We start from the raw sequence: 19,980 nt of genomic DNA on the forward strand, positions 1-19,980 counted from the left end.
GTAACAAGGCATGGCATTCTGAAATTGCAACTAATCTTGAATTTATGTTTAATCTCGAACTGAGTACTACTCTATTAACCTATATAGGGATCATTTAATTTTACCATTCATGCATTCATTTCAACAGCCAAGTATGTTTTCAAGAAATTCATTATCATTGCACGCGTTTTTGAACACAACAACTGAAAACTGGGAAAGCTGGGATGGGCCACATTACAAGCTCACTTAGCTCCTTCCTAGAGAGAAAAATCAAACCAAAATAATTTTCAAAACCGTGCAAAAAATCATTGTTTTCCAAATTTCTTTTTTTTTGTGAAGTATAAACACGCCCTCTGAACTCACATTCTTTTAACCACAGGCACATACTCAAACACAGACTACACATACGGATGAAAATATATAAAATATAGCAAGTTTATTTAAAAATCTATCTAGAAACAGACCATGCAAGAGGGAAAATTTCATTTAGGAGACATCATACCATCTATCTGTAAAATGAGCACTGAATCCAATTAAAATATGAACAATGTAGAAGGCTGCAGAGGATTTCTTTCACCATGCATCTGAGCACATTTGTAGCTTGGTAAAACTAGTAAAGATAAAACTAGCTCCTAAGACAGATTCCCTAACTCAAATATTTAAGTGACCTACCAGACCGAACACACAGGCATCAAAATGCTACAGAGCTAGTACACTACCATATATTCTTGTGCAAATATACACTGAATATTAAAGTTAGATTTGTAATGCAAATTTTTACTTAAGGTCTCTTCAGGGGTTAATGACACAGAAGAAGAAACCCCAAAATTGTATTTAAGTCTTTTCAACTTCATTCTACTTTACTATAAATTCATTATGCATATGAAAAGATTCAGCCATTTTTCTGAAACAATTGCATGCTGCTCCTCTAAAAAAAAAAAATAGATATCTGTCCATAAATCCAGGTACTCTGCACACCGATCACTTTCCCCAAAAGCACCCCACACACGCAGCCTTTCCGAGGAACACTAAAACAAATGCTCAAATGTCCTCAGCGGCCTCTCTCCAAAGACAAAGGCAGAATCCTATTGTTGAAAAAGTCAACCTTATTCTCGTGTTTCCAATAGTACCATTTATCTTTCTGGGTAAGGGACTGACCACCGCAACATGGTTGTAACATTTGTAAAGCATCAGATTCTCAATACAGTCTCTCCAAGCAGTAGCCAGCAAGCCCCTGAGCAAAACATATTTTTAATGCAATCTTTCATCCCCACAAAAAGAAACTTGTCTTAAACAGCTAATCCAATATCAAAATGAAATCGCAGGGTTGTTTCCCAGCCCCCCCACCCCCTCCCCCTCTCCTTACCATAAATGAGCAGTTTCTTGACTCATTAATGACAGTTTCCCTTAAAAGAAGTGATCTCATATCACTGAGCCCCTCTCCACCACGCATACATCCCAAAGGTTGCGGGTATCTTAGCATCAGTAGCCGCTAGCAAGCTCTCTCATACAGAGCCCAGATGGACTATACCAGAAGCCAATTCAGCGTTAATAACTACCTACTCTGTGCAGTTTAGAAGCCTTACGTGGCATAATGTCCTAGGCAACAGCAGCCGATTGAAACCGCAAATAAAAGACAACCCAATTCTCCAAAAGCATCAAAAGGAAAAATAATAAACTGAAGAATGATTTTTTAAAAAGCCAAATCTTACTTTCATATGATTTAACTGAATTCTTCACAAACATGAAAAAGGAGAAAAATCCCCAGATGCTGCCCAGAAAAAGTGACAAAAATATTACCTCATTATTTAACAAAGCAGCATTAAGCGTCCTGCTGATTTCAAACATCTTGCTACAGATTTTTGGTTAAGAGAAACAGAAAGAATCCTTTGCAAGCCCTCTGTCTGCAAAGGGTTCTTCAATTTTCTTGCGCACAACAGAATAGTCAATATGTTATTTCCCTAGAGTTCGCACATTAAAACATCTAGTCAGTGAGCTGAATTTTCCCCTTATCACACTGTAGACTCCTGTTATATGTACTGCTCTCTTAGCAAGATTAGCCTGCCCCAAACATGGCTGTTGTTTAAACTATTCTTTAAAGTAACAGTTCACTTCATAACCACCAGGTGGGCAGTGCACACAGATTCAAGTAACCATCTTAAAGATTTTTTTTTTTTCCTTGGAATAACTGCTGGTTGTGATATACAGCATGAATATCCAGCACACTTAGCAAGGAAGAGGAGCTTAAAAAAAATATATATTTACATTGTTCTATGCCTCCTCAGAAGCAAACTATACACCCCCCACCCCCCACCCCCCAATCACATAACTTTACCACATTTTTCTTTTTAAAGGTACCTTAAAAATGTATACAGGAGCATTTTACTCAAAGATGAATTAGATGTTATAATTCAACCAGTTCTGAGAACAAAGTCTAATTAAAAGGGAAAGCACACCTACAGAAGTGGCCTGTACCACAGAAGATACAAAATTAGAATTAAATTAATCACAAAAATGTTTTCATGGAAACAATTCTCCAGGTAAATAACTCGCATCTGGGCAGCTAGGAAATGTGAGCTATACGTTCAAGCAAATTTGAGGACAAATGGATAAGATACTGCCATGACATATTTTGACTTAAGCTCATTTACAAAACCACTGTTGAACCCATCAGAGCACAGAATCATAGAATTATAGAATCAAGCAGGTTGGAAGAGACCTCCAGTGCTCACTAGCATGCCCAAGTCTCCTAAGTCAAACTGCCCCTTCTTGCACATCTGTGTTTTTTTTTTCCACTCTTAAGGCCAAATACCTCAAGGAATTCACTCAATGCTCTACAGCAACACCCAGAGGCTTAAATGAGATTTGCTATCTTCACATTAGGTGCTGCACAAACATCTGGAGTCATTTCATGAGGAAGAATTTATGAACAATACTTGAAAGATTGAAAGAGAACAGAGATGAGAAAGAACAAAGAGCATCACAAAATGTCTTTACTAGCTAGAATGAATCACTGGAGAATTAAAGCAACCTTGGCAACTACCTGTGCCAAGGCAGAACCCAAATGGTTATTTACTGAGGTTAAAGAACGAATGCATTATATGGACAAGGGCTTCTTTAGATTTATCACTTAAAGTACCACCACCTAGTTCTCTCATTTATAGCAATCCTTGCTGAGTAAGTATATGGAAAGTAGTGATTTTTTTTTTGGTTGGCCTTTAACTAATACTAAAATGATGCAGTAATGACTTAACCTCCTTGAATATGTATTGAGTTTCAAGTCGTCCCTTTTTATATGAGGAGAAAGGTTATTTGCATTGATTTCTGTTTGCATGAAATAAGCTTATTTTCTCATTCACCATATGCCTTGAACACTAATTAAAAGTGTCACTTTCTTCTAATGTAAAAACGTAATCATTTAGTAAATAAGTATTCTTGGCTTTTTGGTCTTTGGGATTAGCTATTTAAGGGCTTCATTTCCAGGTAGCTTCAGTAGTTCGATTAGCACACACTCCTCTGATTTAAAGAGAAATGTTTTACAAACACTTCCCCTCCCCAAAATAATAAAAAAACCACGCACAACCCCCCCCCAAAACAGAACTAGAAGTGCATCTGTAAGGACCCACACTCCTCTTACCCCGAGGCAAATCCATCCAATCAATATGAAACCATTCACATGCCACCATCTGCCAAGCTGTAGAGCAATGTGGCTGGAACAGACCTCTTATAAAGCAGCAGTGGTCTCATTTTCAGTCTATTAGAGAAAGCACCAGAGCTCTCATATGCAAGGACACAGAACAACTTAGATCCTCTCACACCAGTTTTTCCATGCACTGCTGCAGAACTCTAATTTCTGCTGCCCGAGTTTCCATGCTAATCAAGGCAAGAGGGAGGAGAAAACAACCAGTAACAGCCTTATTTCACTGCAGTAACAGAAAGAACTCAGTTTAATTCTGTCCTAATATGATTACAGCAAACCATTTAAATGCTGCTGCCTATGAACTACAACCTGCAATTCTTCATCATCTCATTTTCCATTCTTCCAGGGGACTAAACATTTAGTCTTAGAGGTGTGTTATTCTTGCTTAGGACACTCCTATCATATAGCTAATATTTATATTCCTATAAGACTGTTTTGAGTTTTGACAGATGAGTATGCAGGTAGACAAGGAACAAAGGAAATGCATGTGAGAATAAGACAGGGATCTGAACTACAAAATGATTTAGCAGAAGACAATGAACTGGGAAAGGACATTACACAATGCAAGCACTGGGGTTTGCCCTATGCAGTAATTCATGAATACCTCCAAAATCAAGTCTCCAGTTCAAGACATCACATCAAGGCTATCTTTAACAATGCTGAGCTCACACATCGCCTTTTCATCATCAGATCTCATAATAATTTAAAATATCCCACACTACCTGTGCTACTGGCAAATTCACTGCATGACTAACTAAAAAAGGAAAAAAAAAGAGCAATAAGAGAAAAAGAGAATATAAAGGGGAATAAATTCCTCACAAACGTAGACAGAAAACTTTAAAATCGGGCATGAAATGACAAGAATATGAGAAGCTAAACATACAGTTTAGTGATGCTCCAAGTCACCAACTTAGGCAGGATAGCTAGGGCCAAATTGTTCACAGAATCTAACCCAAAGTCAGGATATTTTTCAGTGGTTGTTTTCTGAAATTTAACTAAGCAGACCACCTTGTACCACACGTGTGCAGGACACGAGATTGACCAAGATGGTAGACAGAAGGAAACTATAGCTAAACAAGTTACTATGCTGTACAGAAAGCTTTTCCTACTGCTATCTGAACAGCTAATAATCAAGTGTATATAAATACAACAGGTTAGCTACTGAATAGTTTAAAAAAAGGCAGGCAGCAAAATAAAACACCCTACCAACTGCCCTGTGGAAATCAAACAGGAATGGTTGATGGAGACTGTAACATTGCATGACACTGAAAAGACTCTTCAGGCAACTGCTCTTTAAGGTTAGTGAATTCATATTTTTGAGAAAGTGGATTTTTTAAGCTTTCACTACAAAATACATAACTGTCATGATAACTGCACATTACCCCCAAAAAAGGCAGAAACACTAAACATTTTTTTAAGGTGAAAAAGGTGACTGATGTGGTTTGGGGCATTTAGTAGTTTATTTTATTTCATGATCATCTTAGTAATACAGGAAACTGTCCCTGCCTCTTATGCCCCTGTCATGGCTCCCACTTCCAAGCTGTATGAGCTCTGCTGCAATGTACTATCTGGTGCACCGAGATTCCTCCTTTTGCTACAGAGATTAAATACACCACGGATTTACCTAGAGAAATTATCACCTTTTTGATTTGTGCCCAGAAAGAGCTGATCTCTACTCTTCTTTTTTTCTATCACTTTGAAGAGGCCTGGAATGAAGACACTAAATACAAAACATGACAAAAAAACCTTCTACAGACTTGCAACCCTAAATGAGGAATTTAGATACATGAAGCTTAGGCAAGTAGTCACAGTTCCCACAGATATCACACTTCAGCTGCTTTTGCACAAATATGCTATTTAACATTGCTTGCCCACTTTTTTAAGCTTTATGAGATGTGTAATTTGGATGCTGCATAGCAGCTCTAAGTATTACACACCAATTTTCCAAAGACACGTGTATTTACAAATCCCACTGTGGATACTTACATTTGAACACTGGGAGACTGGAACAAAACTCTCCAGGGCACACCAGAGCACAGAGGTAACAAAACGAGTAGATGTAAATAGCTCTGATGACAAGAGAAGTCTTAGTGATAGTAATCACAGCCCCATTTTCCAAGTGAAAGCTGAGCATCCATAGACATTTAGGCATGCATGTACACCAGTGAATGATATCAGCAAAGGTTTCCTGTGAATGTCAGGGTACAGGGCAAGCATCTCTGCTATAATGCAAGAAGGGTTTGGAGAGGATGATTCAGCACCTTTCCATTGTGTCCAAAGGCCAGCAATGTCCTTGGCACCTTGGCTCCATGCTCCTCTGCCGGCTCCTAACTGATGGCTTGCAAAAACAGCATTCAGTCAGTCACACGGGATGTCTTGTCTAGCCACCTCAATTCACCTTAAAGAACCCACAGGCACATCTGCTAGTTTTCAAAGCAAAAGGCAGCAAATAACCCAGATAAACTTGTTAATACATGATACCTGCAATTCTTTTTTTTTCTTTTGACTCAGGCATATACATTTCAATATTGAGTTCCCTGATTGTTTTCTTCCTTTTACATATACATTTTTCTTGTATTTACATATTAAAACTTACATTCCACATCAGGCATCCTAAATTCTGCAGCATCCTTCCTATTACTACAAGCAGAATTCAGCCCTACCTACAGAGTTAAAACATTTCTACACTGCTGTCATTTTTGTGTAATACAGTTAGCAAAGTTTCAGCTGAGCACAAATGAAGATGTTTTCAAAGATTTATGACTGCATTTTTAAAATGTATTTACTTGTAAATAATGAAAGGACCTAGACACTGAAGAAGTCTAGACTTACCAGGGAGATTTACATGAGTTCAGCCATTTTTAATGTGTCTATATATGAGCACAAAACCCCAAAAAAACCTGAACAGTCTTACAACCAGCACTGCCTAATTTAAGAAGAGTTGATGGATTTGCTTTAAGCCCATCTGTAATAGTGTGCTATATGCCTTGCACTCAGGCCAAATAATATCAATAACGAGAACAAAGATAAAAACCTGAAAGGGGAATTAATGTGCTGATGTTTCCAAGCTTTGAGACAGCGATCAGAAAAAGATCTGGGGAAGTGTGTGAGGTGGCTGGATCAGAAGAGGTACAAGACAAATCAAAGGGGACCGACAAGCAGCACCCAGAAAGGTCTCCTGCAACTTGCAATTACACAAAAAGGATACAGAACCAGGGAAGATACAAGAAAGTAAAGACAATAAAAAGTGTCAAGAGCTATTAATTGTCCCAATTACTTCTTGTTAGAACAGCTGGCAGTTACATAGAATATTTTAGTAGCAGCAGGCAGAACATAAATGTTACTACTGCATATACAAAACCTTTCTCAATCGCATCTGGGCCAGCCCTATGACACACAGCCTAGCCCCAAAACCAGCATGCTTAAAAGGAAGTTTAAAATGGCTTAAATAAATCAAGACTAATTCATGCGCTCAAGCTCATGCTTGTAACTGCAAGTCTCAAGACCTTCTATGTACATCTACTTTGTTCTCTACCTTGAGAAATATGGGTTAAGATGCCTCAGTAAGGTATCCCAAAACTCAAACAGCTCCCCTCATGAGTATCATTCATACAACTCTTCAGTGATAAAATCAGCACAGAATATTTTATGAAAACAGAACAAAGAAGTTATAATATACAGAGTAAAAGGTAGAAAAAACGCAGATGGAAGATTTAATAAAGAATCAGTGCTAACTCTGAACTGTCTGTACTGCCACAAAAGCAAGAAAAGGTTGACAAATGCCAACTAAAAAAAAAAAAAAATAGAACACGGTATCTGTAGCTTCTCTTCTCGCTCTCTGGAGTTCATGGACCCGGTGCCCTGGGATCTGGACAACTCCAGTCAGGAAGCCACAAGGTTCTCCTATGCAATTCTTGGATTCTCAGTTTTCTTAAAATTCCTCTTTGCAATGTGTCAGGCATTTTAACGTTTGATTTTTAGCTTCCTTTAAAGTAGGGCAGATGAAGAACAATGGTTATTTTTAGCGCTTGTAAAAGAAACCCTTTCAAAATACATTAGTAGCTATAAAAAAAATGTGTGAAGTCTAAAATTTCTAATAAATAACTGGTTACAATTACAAAGCAGTAAGTACTTGGTATTTGAGTTTTAAGGGATCTGGTACAGTCGAGCTGGAGAAGCTGGCAGGTTAGCCCTGAAGAGCAGGTATACCTCTGCTCTGAACCGCTGCTTCCACAGCCACAAGCAATTTTTCTTCACTATTTTAGATCAAGTTTTAACTCAAGACACAGGTAACAGATGTGAAGCAGTAGCCAGGCTCCATTTTACCAATCCCCCTGCTATGTGACAGGGTGAGCACTACCAGTCTTGGGGCCACACAGGTAAACTTACCTGAGGTTACACATCTGCAGGGGAGCCAGTCTCTCCAAATCCCCCTTTCTAAAGATTGTTATGGGAAGCAGTCACTTCTAAGGCACAGTTCATCTGTCCTGCTCTAGAAATCACCTTTAAAATAAGATAAATCATGCTACTAACCTCACTGGCTATGCATTAAGCAGGTATCTAGTGACCACCCAAGGAAGCCTGGTTTAGGTGCCAAGTCCATCTTCAGTCAGACCAAGCCCACCATGAGTTGACCTGCTGATGCTCACCTAGATGCAGATTTACCTGAACTCTGGCAACCCTGGGGAGTCTTACCACCATAGTTTGATCCTTGAGGGAGCTGGGGTTGTTTATCCTGGAGAAGGAGGCTCAGGAGTGACCTCATTGCTATCTACAACTACCTGAGGGGAGGCTGTAGGCAGGTGGGGGTCAGTCTCTTCTCCCAGGCAACCAGCAACAGAACAAGGGGACACAGTCTCAAGTTGTGGCAGGGAAGGTATAGGCTGGATGTTAGGAGGATGTTCTTCCCAGAGAGAGTGATTTGCCATTGGAATGGGCTGCCCAGGGAGATGGAGTTGCCATCCCTGGAGGTGTTCAAGAAAAGACTGGATGGGGCACTTAGTGCCATGACCTAGTTGACTGCATAGGGCTGGGTGACAGGTTGGACTGGATGATTTTGGAGGTCTCTTCCAATCTGGCTGACTCTAGGCATAGCTGTTCTTAAGCAGTGATTCAAAGAAGGTACACTTCAGAGAGTTCAGAGAACCAGATCTAAACAAGACATAATGCTAAGACTAAATGCATCTGGAATTGCTACACAAAGCAAATCTTGCAAGACTCTATTGGCCTGTACCTGAGCAAAGCCTGACACCTCTGGAAGCATCTTAGCAAAAGGAAAATGCCACTAAGGTTTAATTAATGAACTCTAGGCTAGATGATCTTGCTAACAAATGCTTAAATTCTGGACTCAGAACAGGCGAAGCCTCAAGAAAAAGGGTTCCAGTACATCCAGTTTGTGACTGCTGGGAAAAGCAATGATCACATCAAAACAGCTACTCTGAGAACCTACCCAGATACAGGCCATCACCCTCCAGTTTAAGAGTATTTCACTCCATTGCTTGAACACATTTATATTCTCCCAGGCAGTTTTCCTGATGTTTTGTAAGGATTCCCCAATGCAACAACAAATGATCTTTCTTTTAATAGTATCACTGGATGTGTTGTAACCTGCATCTAGGGACACCCTGCTCTGCTCAGATAAAACTTAATTGTTCTTCTGACACTGAACAACGAAGGAACTTTAAACTCACCTAATAAATGAAACAGGCATCTATTTTTAACATCTTCCATCGCCCCATACCTACAGGACCATAGATCAAGAAAAGAAAATTCATTCAAAGCACTTCAAGAGAGCACAGATAACCAACATACACCTAGTGAGCATATTTACTATTTGGAATGGTGTAGAGTAAAATAGTAGGTTTTATCCTGCTGTGGTAGAGGCAAAACCAATGATCAGTGATGCCACAGAAGTATTTACAATGATCATTTCAACTACTAGCAACGCTTGACACAAACCCCTACAGCTTGTCTGCATTGTCTTTTTCTTCAGATTATTTTCTCCAGTTTCTATTGCCTGAATGATCTTTTTACCTCAGATACTACAGGTGCACACCACAAAGTGTCTTTTAGTAATGGAGCATTAGAATTCATAGAATGGTTTAGGTTGGAAGGGATCTCAGAGCTCATCCAGTTCCAATCCCCTGCCATAAGGCAGGGACATCCCCCACTAGAACAGCTCGCTCTATGCCTCATCCAACCTGGTCTTAAACATCTGCAGGGAGGTTGATCACAGAATCAAAGATCATATTCTGTGACCCACAGCCTCTCTGGGCAACCTGTGCCAGTGTTTCACCACCCTCACTGGAAAGAACTTAACATCCAGCTTAAATCTCCCCTTGACACTTGAAACTCATTACTTCTTATCCTGTCATTACAAGGCCTTGTAAGTAGTCCCTCCCCAGACCTTCTGTAGACCCCTTCAGATACTGGAAGGCTACTACAAGGTCTCCTCGAAGCCTTCTCTTCTCCAAGCTGCAGAGCCCCAACTCCTGTAGCCTGTCCTCATAGTTTGTGCCCTTTTAGGTTAACAGCACCATTTAAATTTAAGACCAAATGAAACTATCAGCCAGTTACTCCCACTGACCGCACCAGCAATTGCAAGATGGTCAACACTGAGTATGAGACCACTTAGGCATTATCATCTGTTCAGGATGTCAGCCTCTTCAGTTAGCTCCAAGACTATCCCAGGCTGGTGGATGATGGCATGGCTGTATTTATTTCTGCCTTTGTCACTTCTCAGCTGCCATATGCCTGGGCACAAAGACTTTGATGCCTACAAAAATCCCACTAGCACAGAACGCTCCTCAGAAACCCGGACTATACATGGCAAACTTTTTCTTTTGCTCCTTTCACTGACGTAAATTACAACTTAAGTTCAAGACTCCAACTTTCATCAAGAGCCTCCACATGTGTAGCCTGTGCCCATGACAGACTACGGAAGCTTCCCTGTTAAAGCCTGAAGCTCTGCACATTCCACTGATGGATGCAAAATTTCCTCAAGAAATGAATCCCCTGAGCCTCACCACTACCACTTGCTGTTCCATGTGGGAAGCATGGCCAAGCTGTACTTCTGTAAACCTAAGAATGTAACAGTAATTAAAAAAAGTCTGTCCAAGCTAAATGTTAATGCATGTTTTGTAAGGTTGAGAGCACATGAGTTAAGATTTAAGGGAAGACAGAGGAGGTGATGTTACAGTAGGTGTCTGCTACAGGCCACCTGGCCAGCAGAGCCAAGCAGATGAAGCCCTCCACAGGCAAAAAGAGATGGCTTCATGTTCACACACCCTGGTCCTTGTGGGGGATTTCAACCACCCTGACATCTGCTGGAGAGACAATACAGTAGGGCACCTGCAATCCAGGATGTTCCTGGAATGCATAGATGACAACTTCCTCCTTCAAATATTAGAAGACTCAACCAGAAAAGGCACCATGCTGGACCCTGTCCTAACCAATAGGGAAGGGCTGGTGACCTATGTGAGGCTCAGAGATAACCTCAGCTGCAGTAAGCATGAAACAATAGAATTTAAGATCCTCAGGCCAATTAGGACATATTCTAAGCTCACAACCCAGAATTTAGGCACGTAGATTTTGATTGCTTCAGGGATCTGCTGTTTGAAATAGCATGGGACAAAGCCTTAGAACAAAGAGTGGCCCAGGACAGCTGGCCAGTATTCAAGGATCACCTTCTCCACATCCAGGTGCAAAATACACCAACAAAAAAAGGCAGGGAATAATGCTAGGAGACCTGCCTGGATGAGCAAGGAGTTCCTGGATATACTGTCACACAAAAAAACCCTCTACAGGGACTGTAAGAAAGGACAGTTAGAATGGGGGTATAGAAGAAAGCTGCCCAAGCAGCAAGAGACCTGGCTAGAAAAGCCAAAGCTCAGTTAGAATTAAATCTAACCAGGGGGATCAAGTCAAAGAGCAAATATTTTTAATAGGAATATTAATGGTAAAAAGAAGACCTGGAGATGGTGTGGGCTCTCTCAGGAAATAAATGAGTGAACTGGTAGCAAGTGACATGGAGAAAACTGAGGTTCTTAACTTCACCTCCACCTTCACTGGCAAGGGCTTCAGCCACACTCGAGTCACAACAGCAGGCTGGAAGAACAAACAGCCCATTATGAGCAAAGATCTTGTCTGCGACCACCTGATGACCCTGAAAGCCTTTGAGCCCATGGAACCTGACAGAATACACCCACAGGTATTGAGAGAACTGTCAGGTGAGGCTGCCAAACCATACTCTATTATATCCCAAAAGTCATGACAGCCCAGGGAAGACCCCACCGGCTAGAGAGGGGAAACATAACCCCCACTGTAAAAAAGGGAAAGGAGGAAGAACCAGGGAACTACAGGCCAGTCAGTCTCACCTCTGTGCCTGGCAAGATCGTGGAGCAGATCCTCCTGGAGGCACTGCTGATGCAGAAGAATAACAAAGAGGTGACTGGATATAACTGATATGCCTTCACCAAGGGCAAATCATGCCTGACAAACCTGATGGCCTTCTATGAAAAGGTCCTTACATTAATAGACAATGACAAGTGACTGACATCATTTACCCAGACCTGAACAAAGCTTTCTAATGGAGACATCCTGGTCTCCAAACTGGTAAAACATGGGTTTAGTGGATGGACAACTCAGTGGATAAAGAACTGGCTTGATGGCCACACCCAAAGAGTGGCTGTCAACGGGTCCAAGTGTAGGTGAATGCCAAGTGAAGACCCTCAAGGATCAGTACCAGCACCAGTTGTGCTTAACGTCATTGTTGGCAACATGGACAGTGGCACTGAGCGCACCCTCAGCAAGTCTGCTGATGACACTAAGCTGTGTGGTGTGGGTGACACACTGGGGAGAGCACATGGGAGCATCCATCCAGAGGGACCTGGACGGGCAGGCCCATGCCAACCTCAGAAAGTTTAACAAGACCAAGTGCAAGGCCCTGTAGGTGGGTCAGGGCAATCCTGAGCATCAACACAGGCTGGGCAGTGACTGTCTTGAGAGCAGCCCTGAAAAGGACTTGGGGATTCAGGTGGATGAGAAATTCAACATGAGCCACCATTGTACAATTGCAGCCCAGAGGGCCAAATGTACAGGGAGGTGATTCTCTCCCTCTACTGCACTCTGATGAAACCCCACCTTGAATACTGCATCCAGTGCTGGAGCTTCTATCCCAAGAAAGGATATGGACATGCTGGAACATGTCCAGGGGAGGGTCACAAGTATGATCAGAGGGCAGAAGCACCTCTAGTATGGAGACAAGCTGAGAGTTGGGGCTGTTCAGCCTGGAGAGAACACTCTGAGGAGACATTATTGTTGCCTCCCAGTATCTATAGGGGGGGGCTAAAGAAAGCTGGTGAAGGACATCTTAGGATGTCAGGGCTACAAGCAACCTGAAATAGTGTGAGGTGTCCCTGTCCATGGCAGGGGGGTTGGAGGTAGATGATCCTAGGGGTTCCTTCCAGTCCTGACAATTCTATGATTGTAAGACTGTCTAGATGCTCTGACATGCATAAGGACCCCAAAAGCATCTGTACTACATGCAGCATCCTAGTGTTATCATTGACTCCTGAACTATGTGATTCCATAAATTGTAGGTAGTTATGGGTGTTAATAACCCTGATTCAGAACTCTATTCAGCAATGTACTCTCATTAGCTAGACCATCTGTGTACAGGGAACAACCTACACTGTCATAGCACACAGCCTGGGGCTGACCTTAATATCTTCCCCCATACACCAGCAAACAAGAGGAGAGAAGTCTGGCATCAATTTCTTTCCTTTCTGCTGCTAGAGGAGAGTATCTGGACTAGAAAGCAAGTCTCTCACCCCTCCAGTCACATTGCCAGCTGTGGGAAGCTGAGTGGCAACTTCTCTTTCTTTGAAGGTCCCACTGGTGAAATGGGAAATTTGACTGTCCTGTCAGCACTAAGATTTCCCAAGACTCTGACTTCCTGGAAAGAGCATAGGCTTCAGAAATCACATAAAAAAATAAAGCCTCCTGACATTATTCACAACTGAAGTTACTTGATGGAAAATGCCCAACATGACATGGAACTGCACGGCAAATATACAACATTTGTTCCTTTTCATCTTCTTATCCCTGCCCTCTCTCACACATTGCTAAGACAAGCCTACTACACATCGTTGCATGGACATTCATACAGGTTCTTCCTGCAGGACTCAGATCCCTCAGCTGACTACTGCAGGGGCAACCAACATAGAAGGTTTATGCAAGTCAGAGGGACCACAAGACAGTAAGTACATATATCCTGGGCTGCATCAGGAGAAGTGTGGCCAGCAGGTCAAGGGAAGTGATTCTCCCCCTCTACTCTGCTCTGGCGAGACTCCACCTGGAGCACTGCATCCAGTTCTGCAGTGACCATTACAAGAACTGTGTGGATGTGCTGGAGCATGTCCAGAGAAGGGTCACTGGGATGATCAAAGGGCTGGAGCACCTCTCCTATGAGGACAGAGTGAAAGAGTTGGGGCTGTTCGGTCTGGAGAAGAGGAGGCTCCCAGGTGACCTTATTGTGGCCTTCCAGTATCTGAAGGGGGCCTACAAAAATGCTGGAGAAGGACTTTCCAAGATATTAGGAGTGAGAGGACCAGGGGGAATGGAGCAAAGCTGGAGATGGGTAGGTTCAGGCTGGATGCAAGGAGGAAGTTCTTCACCATGACAGTGGTGAGAGCCTGGAATGGATTGCACAGGGAGGTGGTTGAGGCCCCATCCCTGGAGCTGTTTAAGGCCAGGCTGGACGAGGCTTTGGCAAGCCTACCTAGGGTAGGATGTCCTTGCCCATGGCAGAGGGGTTCAAACTAGATGATCCTTGTGGTCCCTTCCAACCCTGACTGATTCTGTAAGCCAGTCCTACTCAATGTGCTAACTTCAGAAAATGCTATCTTCTCCTTCTCTACCATTTTCTTTTAATATTTGAATGAACCTGAATCTTTAAATATTTTTCCACTTGGCCACTTTCATCTGTTGCATTTAAGTACGTCATGTTACCACCATGTCCAAGTACAGATGCATAGAGAAGGTCTGGTGCTGCCATGTTCTTACACGAAAGCCTGAGAAAAGCTGCAGTGAGCCTCAGATAAACCATAGTGTGGAGCACTGAGCAAGAGGAAACTCAAAAGGAGAGGCATTTGAATGATTCTTCCAAGACAAAGCTGATGTTTTCCTTAAAGCAGTTTAATTCAATGAGTACACTAAGAGGAAGGCTACTATTGCTAACAGCAGCAGACAACAGGTATCCCTATTCAACCAAAGCCTAAATCACCTGGATTATGAGATGCTACCTAGGACATCAATAAGCACATCCAAAGTGCTTTACTTCTTCTCAATCATAGCATGGGAGAAATTATTTCCCACATATCAAAGCTGCTAGCAGGGCCCTGATCCTACAGAAACAATGCTTCTAAGGTTTCAACATTGGGTTTTACTGCTGTGCAATTTCCTTTTAAGGGATAAACCCAAAATAAAGCTTTTCTTTCATGTCTGGTTTTGCAAAGCTTGTAGCAGTTTACCATCTTCAAAACTTGTTATCCATTCAGGACTTGCCATTGGGTTAGAAAACTCTTAAGCAGGGAATACATGACCAGCAGACAGACTGGCTAGGACAAGGGCTTTCCTTAGAAAGCCCAAAACAAAACCAAACAAAAGCTATTAAAAAATACAGCTACTTGAATGAGAAGGAACCATTAAAAACTGTTGGCAAGTGACAGATCTGGAAACAGAATCTGAGTATCAGATCAGCTTCCTATCGCATCAGCTTTATATAAAAACTTCTGTAAATGAAGCTTGCTAATCTCAGATCTAAAAACAGTAATAACCTCTTGAGCAAAGGCAGAGGTGCTTAATACAACTTTATAGTCCAATTTGAGGTGGTGCAAGCTAACCCTGGTTTACACATCCCCCTAAGCAGCACAGCAGCCACCCTTCTGCAAGCCCACAGGAAATTGTGTGCAGCCAGCTACCACTCAACTCATCGTATCCCTTAACAAGCTGAAGCAGATGAGCTGGGGAATTATTACTTTCTTAAATTGGCACACATGAGGAGGTCAGGTAAATCTTCTATAATCTACAGCAGAGGGTAGGCTTTAGGATCCTGCAGTTGGTAAGAGAATCCTTTCAGGAAGATCAGGTTTTGAAATTTTAGTGGGCAATGCAAACAGAAAATGGTCAAGTTTTCTTCCCCTCAAGGCTACCAGGCATTCTCTTTTGACCTAGAAAGCTCATCCAATAGAAGTATTTCTGTTAAAGAATAACCATTGTAAAACACCTTAGAGAACTTGCAGTTCTGCATAGGCAAACAGAGCTTCATACAGGTTACTGCAACTACAAACGTCTAAGTTTATGTGTTGGGGTACAAAAACACTTAAAGAATTTGTAATTACACATCTGTAAGACAAAATAAAGCAACAACAAAAAAAAAAACCCCAAAACAGTAAGCCAGGAAGGTCAGGAAGCCTACCATTTATACATTACTCAGAAGAAAGCATAAAGCACAAATTTTACAGAAAGCCAGTGTACCTAATGGGGAAAAGACCTAAAAAACAAGGGAAGACAAAATGGAGCAGCAGCAAGATGCAAAGTCTCCTTAACTATACATTGATGGAAGTATGAAAAACAATGGTTCAAATGAAGTCAACTGTGTTGGAAATAGTACATGAAATCCCAGAAGTGACAAAACTACTATTCAGTGAAGAAAATGAAAGGAGCCAAGTGGAAGAAATCAATCAAGAAGAAAAAGTAAGCTTTTTTCATAAAGGCAGGCAAGGGGCCAGATAACATAGATGGACACACAAGCAAAAAATCCTCTGAAGAGTGTAGTTTTATCCGTAAGCACAGCAGGTTTCTTTGATAATAAAATAGGAAGCAGAGATAAATTTGCTCCAAACTAAAGGATGACAGCAAGCAGTGAGGGGTGCAAAGAAATTTTCTTGTACTGAAAAAACCCAAATCTTCTAATGCAAATGGATGAGCTGATTAACAGAGCTTGTAGAGACTGTTGTGAAAGACAGGTGAACAGAGGAAACCCGAGGGAGACACTAAGAGTGTGTAAACCAAATCAAGGAGCAGCTGACTGCATTTAGAAGGAAGAGGCTATAGGAGCACTTAGGAACATGAAAACGAGAACATGAACTGGGCTGTATGAAACACCAAGTGGATGGCAATAGGAGGCATCTGTTCAATGTGTTCTTAAACAGAAGTGTCAGCAGTTTCACGACCACCACCATTTATTATTACTTAAAATCTGAGATGAAATATCACAACACTCATTTTCACTCAAGTCACATAAAATCCACATAGAAACTACAATTGTTTTTCACTACTAAAACCCAACTGTTGAAAGGCGGGAAAAAACCCTTAATTTATGGAAATCCAAACCCAAATCTCCCATGTGTTGACTTCAAATCATTATGGAAACAAAGACTGAATAGTTTCTCCATTATGAGCACACAAAAGTTACTTTTCAGAAAACAGTTTACTATGTCAGTGAAATTACAGATGCTTCTGTGCACTTCAGGGACTTCAAACACGGCATCAATTATCTGAATAAGTAATGAAAAGGCATTGTGAATAACATGGTTCACCAAGTCTGGTTCACAAGTCAACTGCTTTTTAAATTCAGTAATATACTGTTATATTTGACATATTATTTCTTTCAACGTGTTTCTATGCTATGCTTCCTGCTAGTAGTTTGGAGAAAAAAAAACCCAAGAAGCTAAAAAAAAATGCTGCAAGTAGTGCAGCACATTTAAGTCCTCTTTCCACACCAGAGAACCCAATGAAACCAAAACTCTGAAGCTGAACCAAAGTGCAAATGTGAAAATCTCACCAGCAGTTCAGGCTGGCAGTAAGCACTTCAATGCTTTAAAACTCAACCTTTGACAAACTGGACTAGGTCACAGTACAGCATAAAACATTTGTTGAGCTACCGTTTCCAAAGAGCCTCTCTTACTAGCACCTGAAAACAGTACAAGCATAAGGCTGATTATCATTTCTGTAACCCCCAAGGAAAACTATCATGCAAGACGTTTGAGTAAGAGCAGTGTGGTTAGAAGGTAGCATTCACAAACAGAACAAAGGCTAAACAAAAGGCTGAACAAGTACATCATAATTAACAACTACAGCCAAACTTTTAATTAAGATATGTAAGGGAAATCAAGGAGTGCTAATTAATACAATACCAGCGTATACACTTTCTTAGAAATTGGTACTGTGAGGTAAACAGGCTAATTGGAAGTGACCACAATTATTCTGTCACTGTTACTGAGTTCAGTCATGATTTTTCAGCTTGCTCTTTAATTCTAGATCTTGCATGCACCCCTTTGTTGTTTGAACAGGATTCTTCTGCCCAAATTCTTCAAAAACTGAACAAACGTGAAGAAAATACCACTGACATTTAATTCTGTATGATAGACATATCTTACCATTAATTTTGAGATGCTCTCTTTTCTGCCTAGGACAGTATTATTCTTACAGAGCCAGAATAGTAATTAGTATACACTCCCTCTACTCATTCTGAACAAATCCAGAGTTACTACAAACACACGGCTGCACCAATAATGGTGTACTTGACACACTTCTTTTATCCAAGCAGATAGATCAGTATGAAAATATGACATGATTCCACAGAGATTTTTCTGTTAGGTATGAACTCCCCTTAAGGCCAAAAAGCAGTTACAGATAAGAAGAATCTAACTGGCAATATTAAGGTTTTACTTCTTCCCTCTTATATACTACCTTTCTGTGAAAACACATCCAGTCTCATTACTTTTGCCATTCCTCAAAACTGTTACCAGGCTGACTTGTACAGTAACACTTAGTTAATGATGATAGAAACAAGCAAAGAAAAACGCCAACGCAACCTTGAGTTAAGAACTTATTTGCTACACTTTTTTTCCAGCAAATTAAGAAAAAGTTGCTGACTCCCAGATATTAAAAACCCCAGGTGTACCCAGGCAAAATAAAAACGGGTTAACCAAAGGAATTTCCACCCACAGTCTCAGAATGGAAATGGCAAAATTATTTGCTATTAACAACTTCTGTGGCTCCCCAAAACAATGTTGGCATGAAACCCAACATCCTTTTGAGATGGCACATCAACCCTTCCCCTCCAGAAAAAGCTTAATAAGAGCCATTATATATAGAAAGTTATTTCTAGAGCTATGTGGAACCAATGTTCTACTCTAAAATATGCTCTTACCCTTAACAGAAATTGATGCGCTTTAACAAAAACAGTAGTCCTTACAGGTATATCACAACACGTTAGCCCAACCCTAAACTACCCAAGAAGAATTCACTGCCCCTAGCAATGTTTCTCCCATGCTCAGTTTTAAATTTGGAGGCTGAAAGGCAAACACTGGATTGCTGGCCTGCTTGCAGCTTTCAGGCTATTGTGGCTGTAGGGTGTCAACTTTTTTCATTCCAAAAAATGAGGGTGTCCTGAATCTGCAAAGCAGTTTTGTCAAAGCACACAGTTTTTCTTTGTAGCCATTAGTTTTTAACTAATAAATTGGAGATATGTGTTTCTTTGCACCAAGACAAAAATACATACTAAGCCCTCACTGCATGTGGCTGAAGTAGTTAACTGGGTTTCAAAACCCCTTGAACATTTAGGTGAAATTTAGATAAAAACATGCATGCCTGTGCCATGTATCTCACTAGCAACACTGAGCTAGAATGGTTCAAAAATCACCCTTTCCAGGCTTCTCCACCTACAAAGCTAGACCAACACTTTTCTTTAGTCTGCATTTTTCTTTTCAATAGGTGGAGTAAAGTAAAATGCTTATTTCTGTACAAAAGCTTTGCATAGCAGTAAGCCTTACAGGGCAACTGATTTTTCTTAAACGCCATTTAAATTATTTTGGTATGATTTCTTTCTGCTTACTTTTTCCTAAAACATCTCAGAAAATTAACAATGAAATAAACATAGTGATAAATCTTCAATTACCTAACTTAAAAAAACTAATTTACTTTTTCATCATTTAGCCTTCATTACTATTTCGTATGTCACTCAACATCCATAGGAAAATTGAACCACCCATTTTTGCTTGAGTATGTCGCAGGTTGTGATTCTGAATCATTATAACAAGGTTCTTGTTTAAGGTTTACAGTATTGTACCAGATAAAACAAATAGGAAGAGCTTAAATTTTATCATAAAAAAAACCCCAACTGCTCTCTCTGGCCCTTTTTACAGAGAAAGGCCAAGCACTGGCACAAAACTAAACCTCCCATGTACTTGTTAAATAGTATTATGTGGCCTTCCACTAATAAAAGGAGACAACAG

At 40.8% G+C, this 19,980-nt stretch overlaps 1 protein-coding gene across 3 annotated transcripts in view; it reads right to left on the reverse strand.

Annotated features, from left to right (window-relative positions):
* ELAVL4 (ELAV like RNA binding protein 4) overlaps positions 1–19,980 on the reverse strand; it is an 85,047-nt gene that overhangs the window by 63,552 nt on the left and 1,515 nt on the right. The window contains exon 1 of one of the 3 annotated variants that reach the window (XM_064147543.1): positions 1,780–1,868. The exons of 1 other annotated variant lie outside the window; for it this stretch is intronic. In XM_064147543.1, the coding sequence (XP_064003613.1) occupies positions 1,780–1,827 (48 nt within the window). In that variant the 5' untranslated portion in view covers positions 1,828–1,868. Of the gene's footprint in view, positions 1–1,345; positions 1,478–1,779; positions 1,869–19,980 lie in introns of those variants that run through there. One more of the 3 variants, XM_064147542.1, reaches the window with a different exon arrangement.

The sequence above is a fragment of the Pogoniulus pusillus genome, chromosome 8 (genome assembly GCF_015220805.1).
Source record: "Pogoniulus pusillus isolate bPogPus1 chromosome 8, bPogPus1.pri, whole genome shotgun sequence".
Classification (NCBI taxonomy): Eukaryota; Metazoa; Chordata; class Aves; order Piciformes; family Lybiidae; genus Pogoniulus; species Pogoniulus pusillus.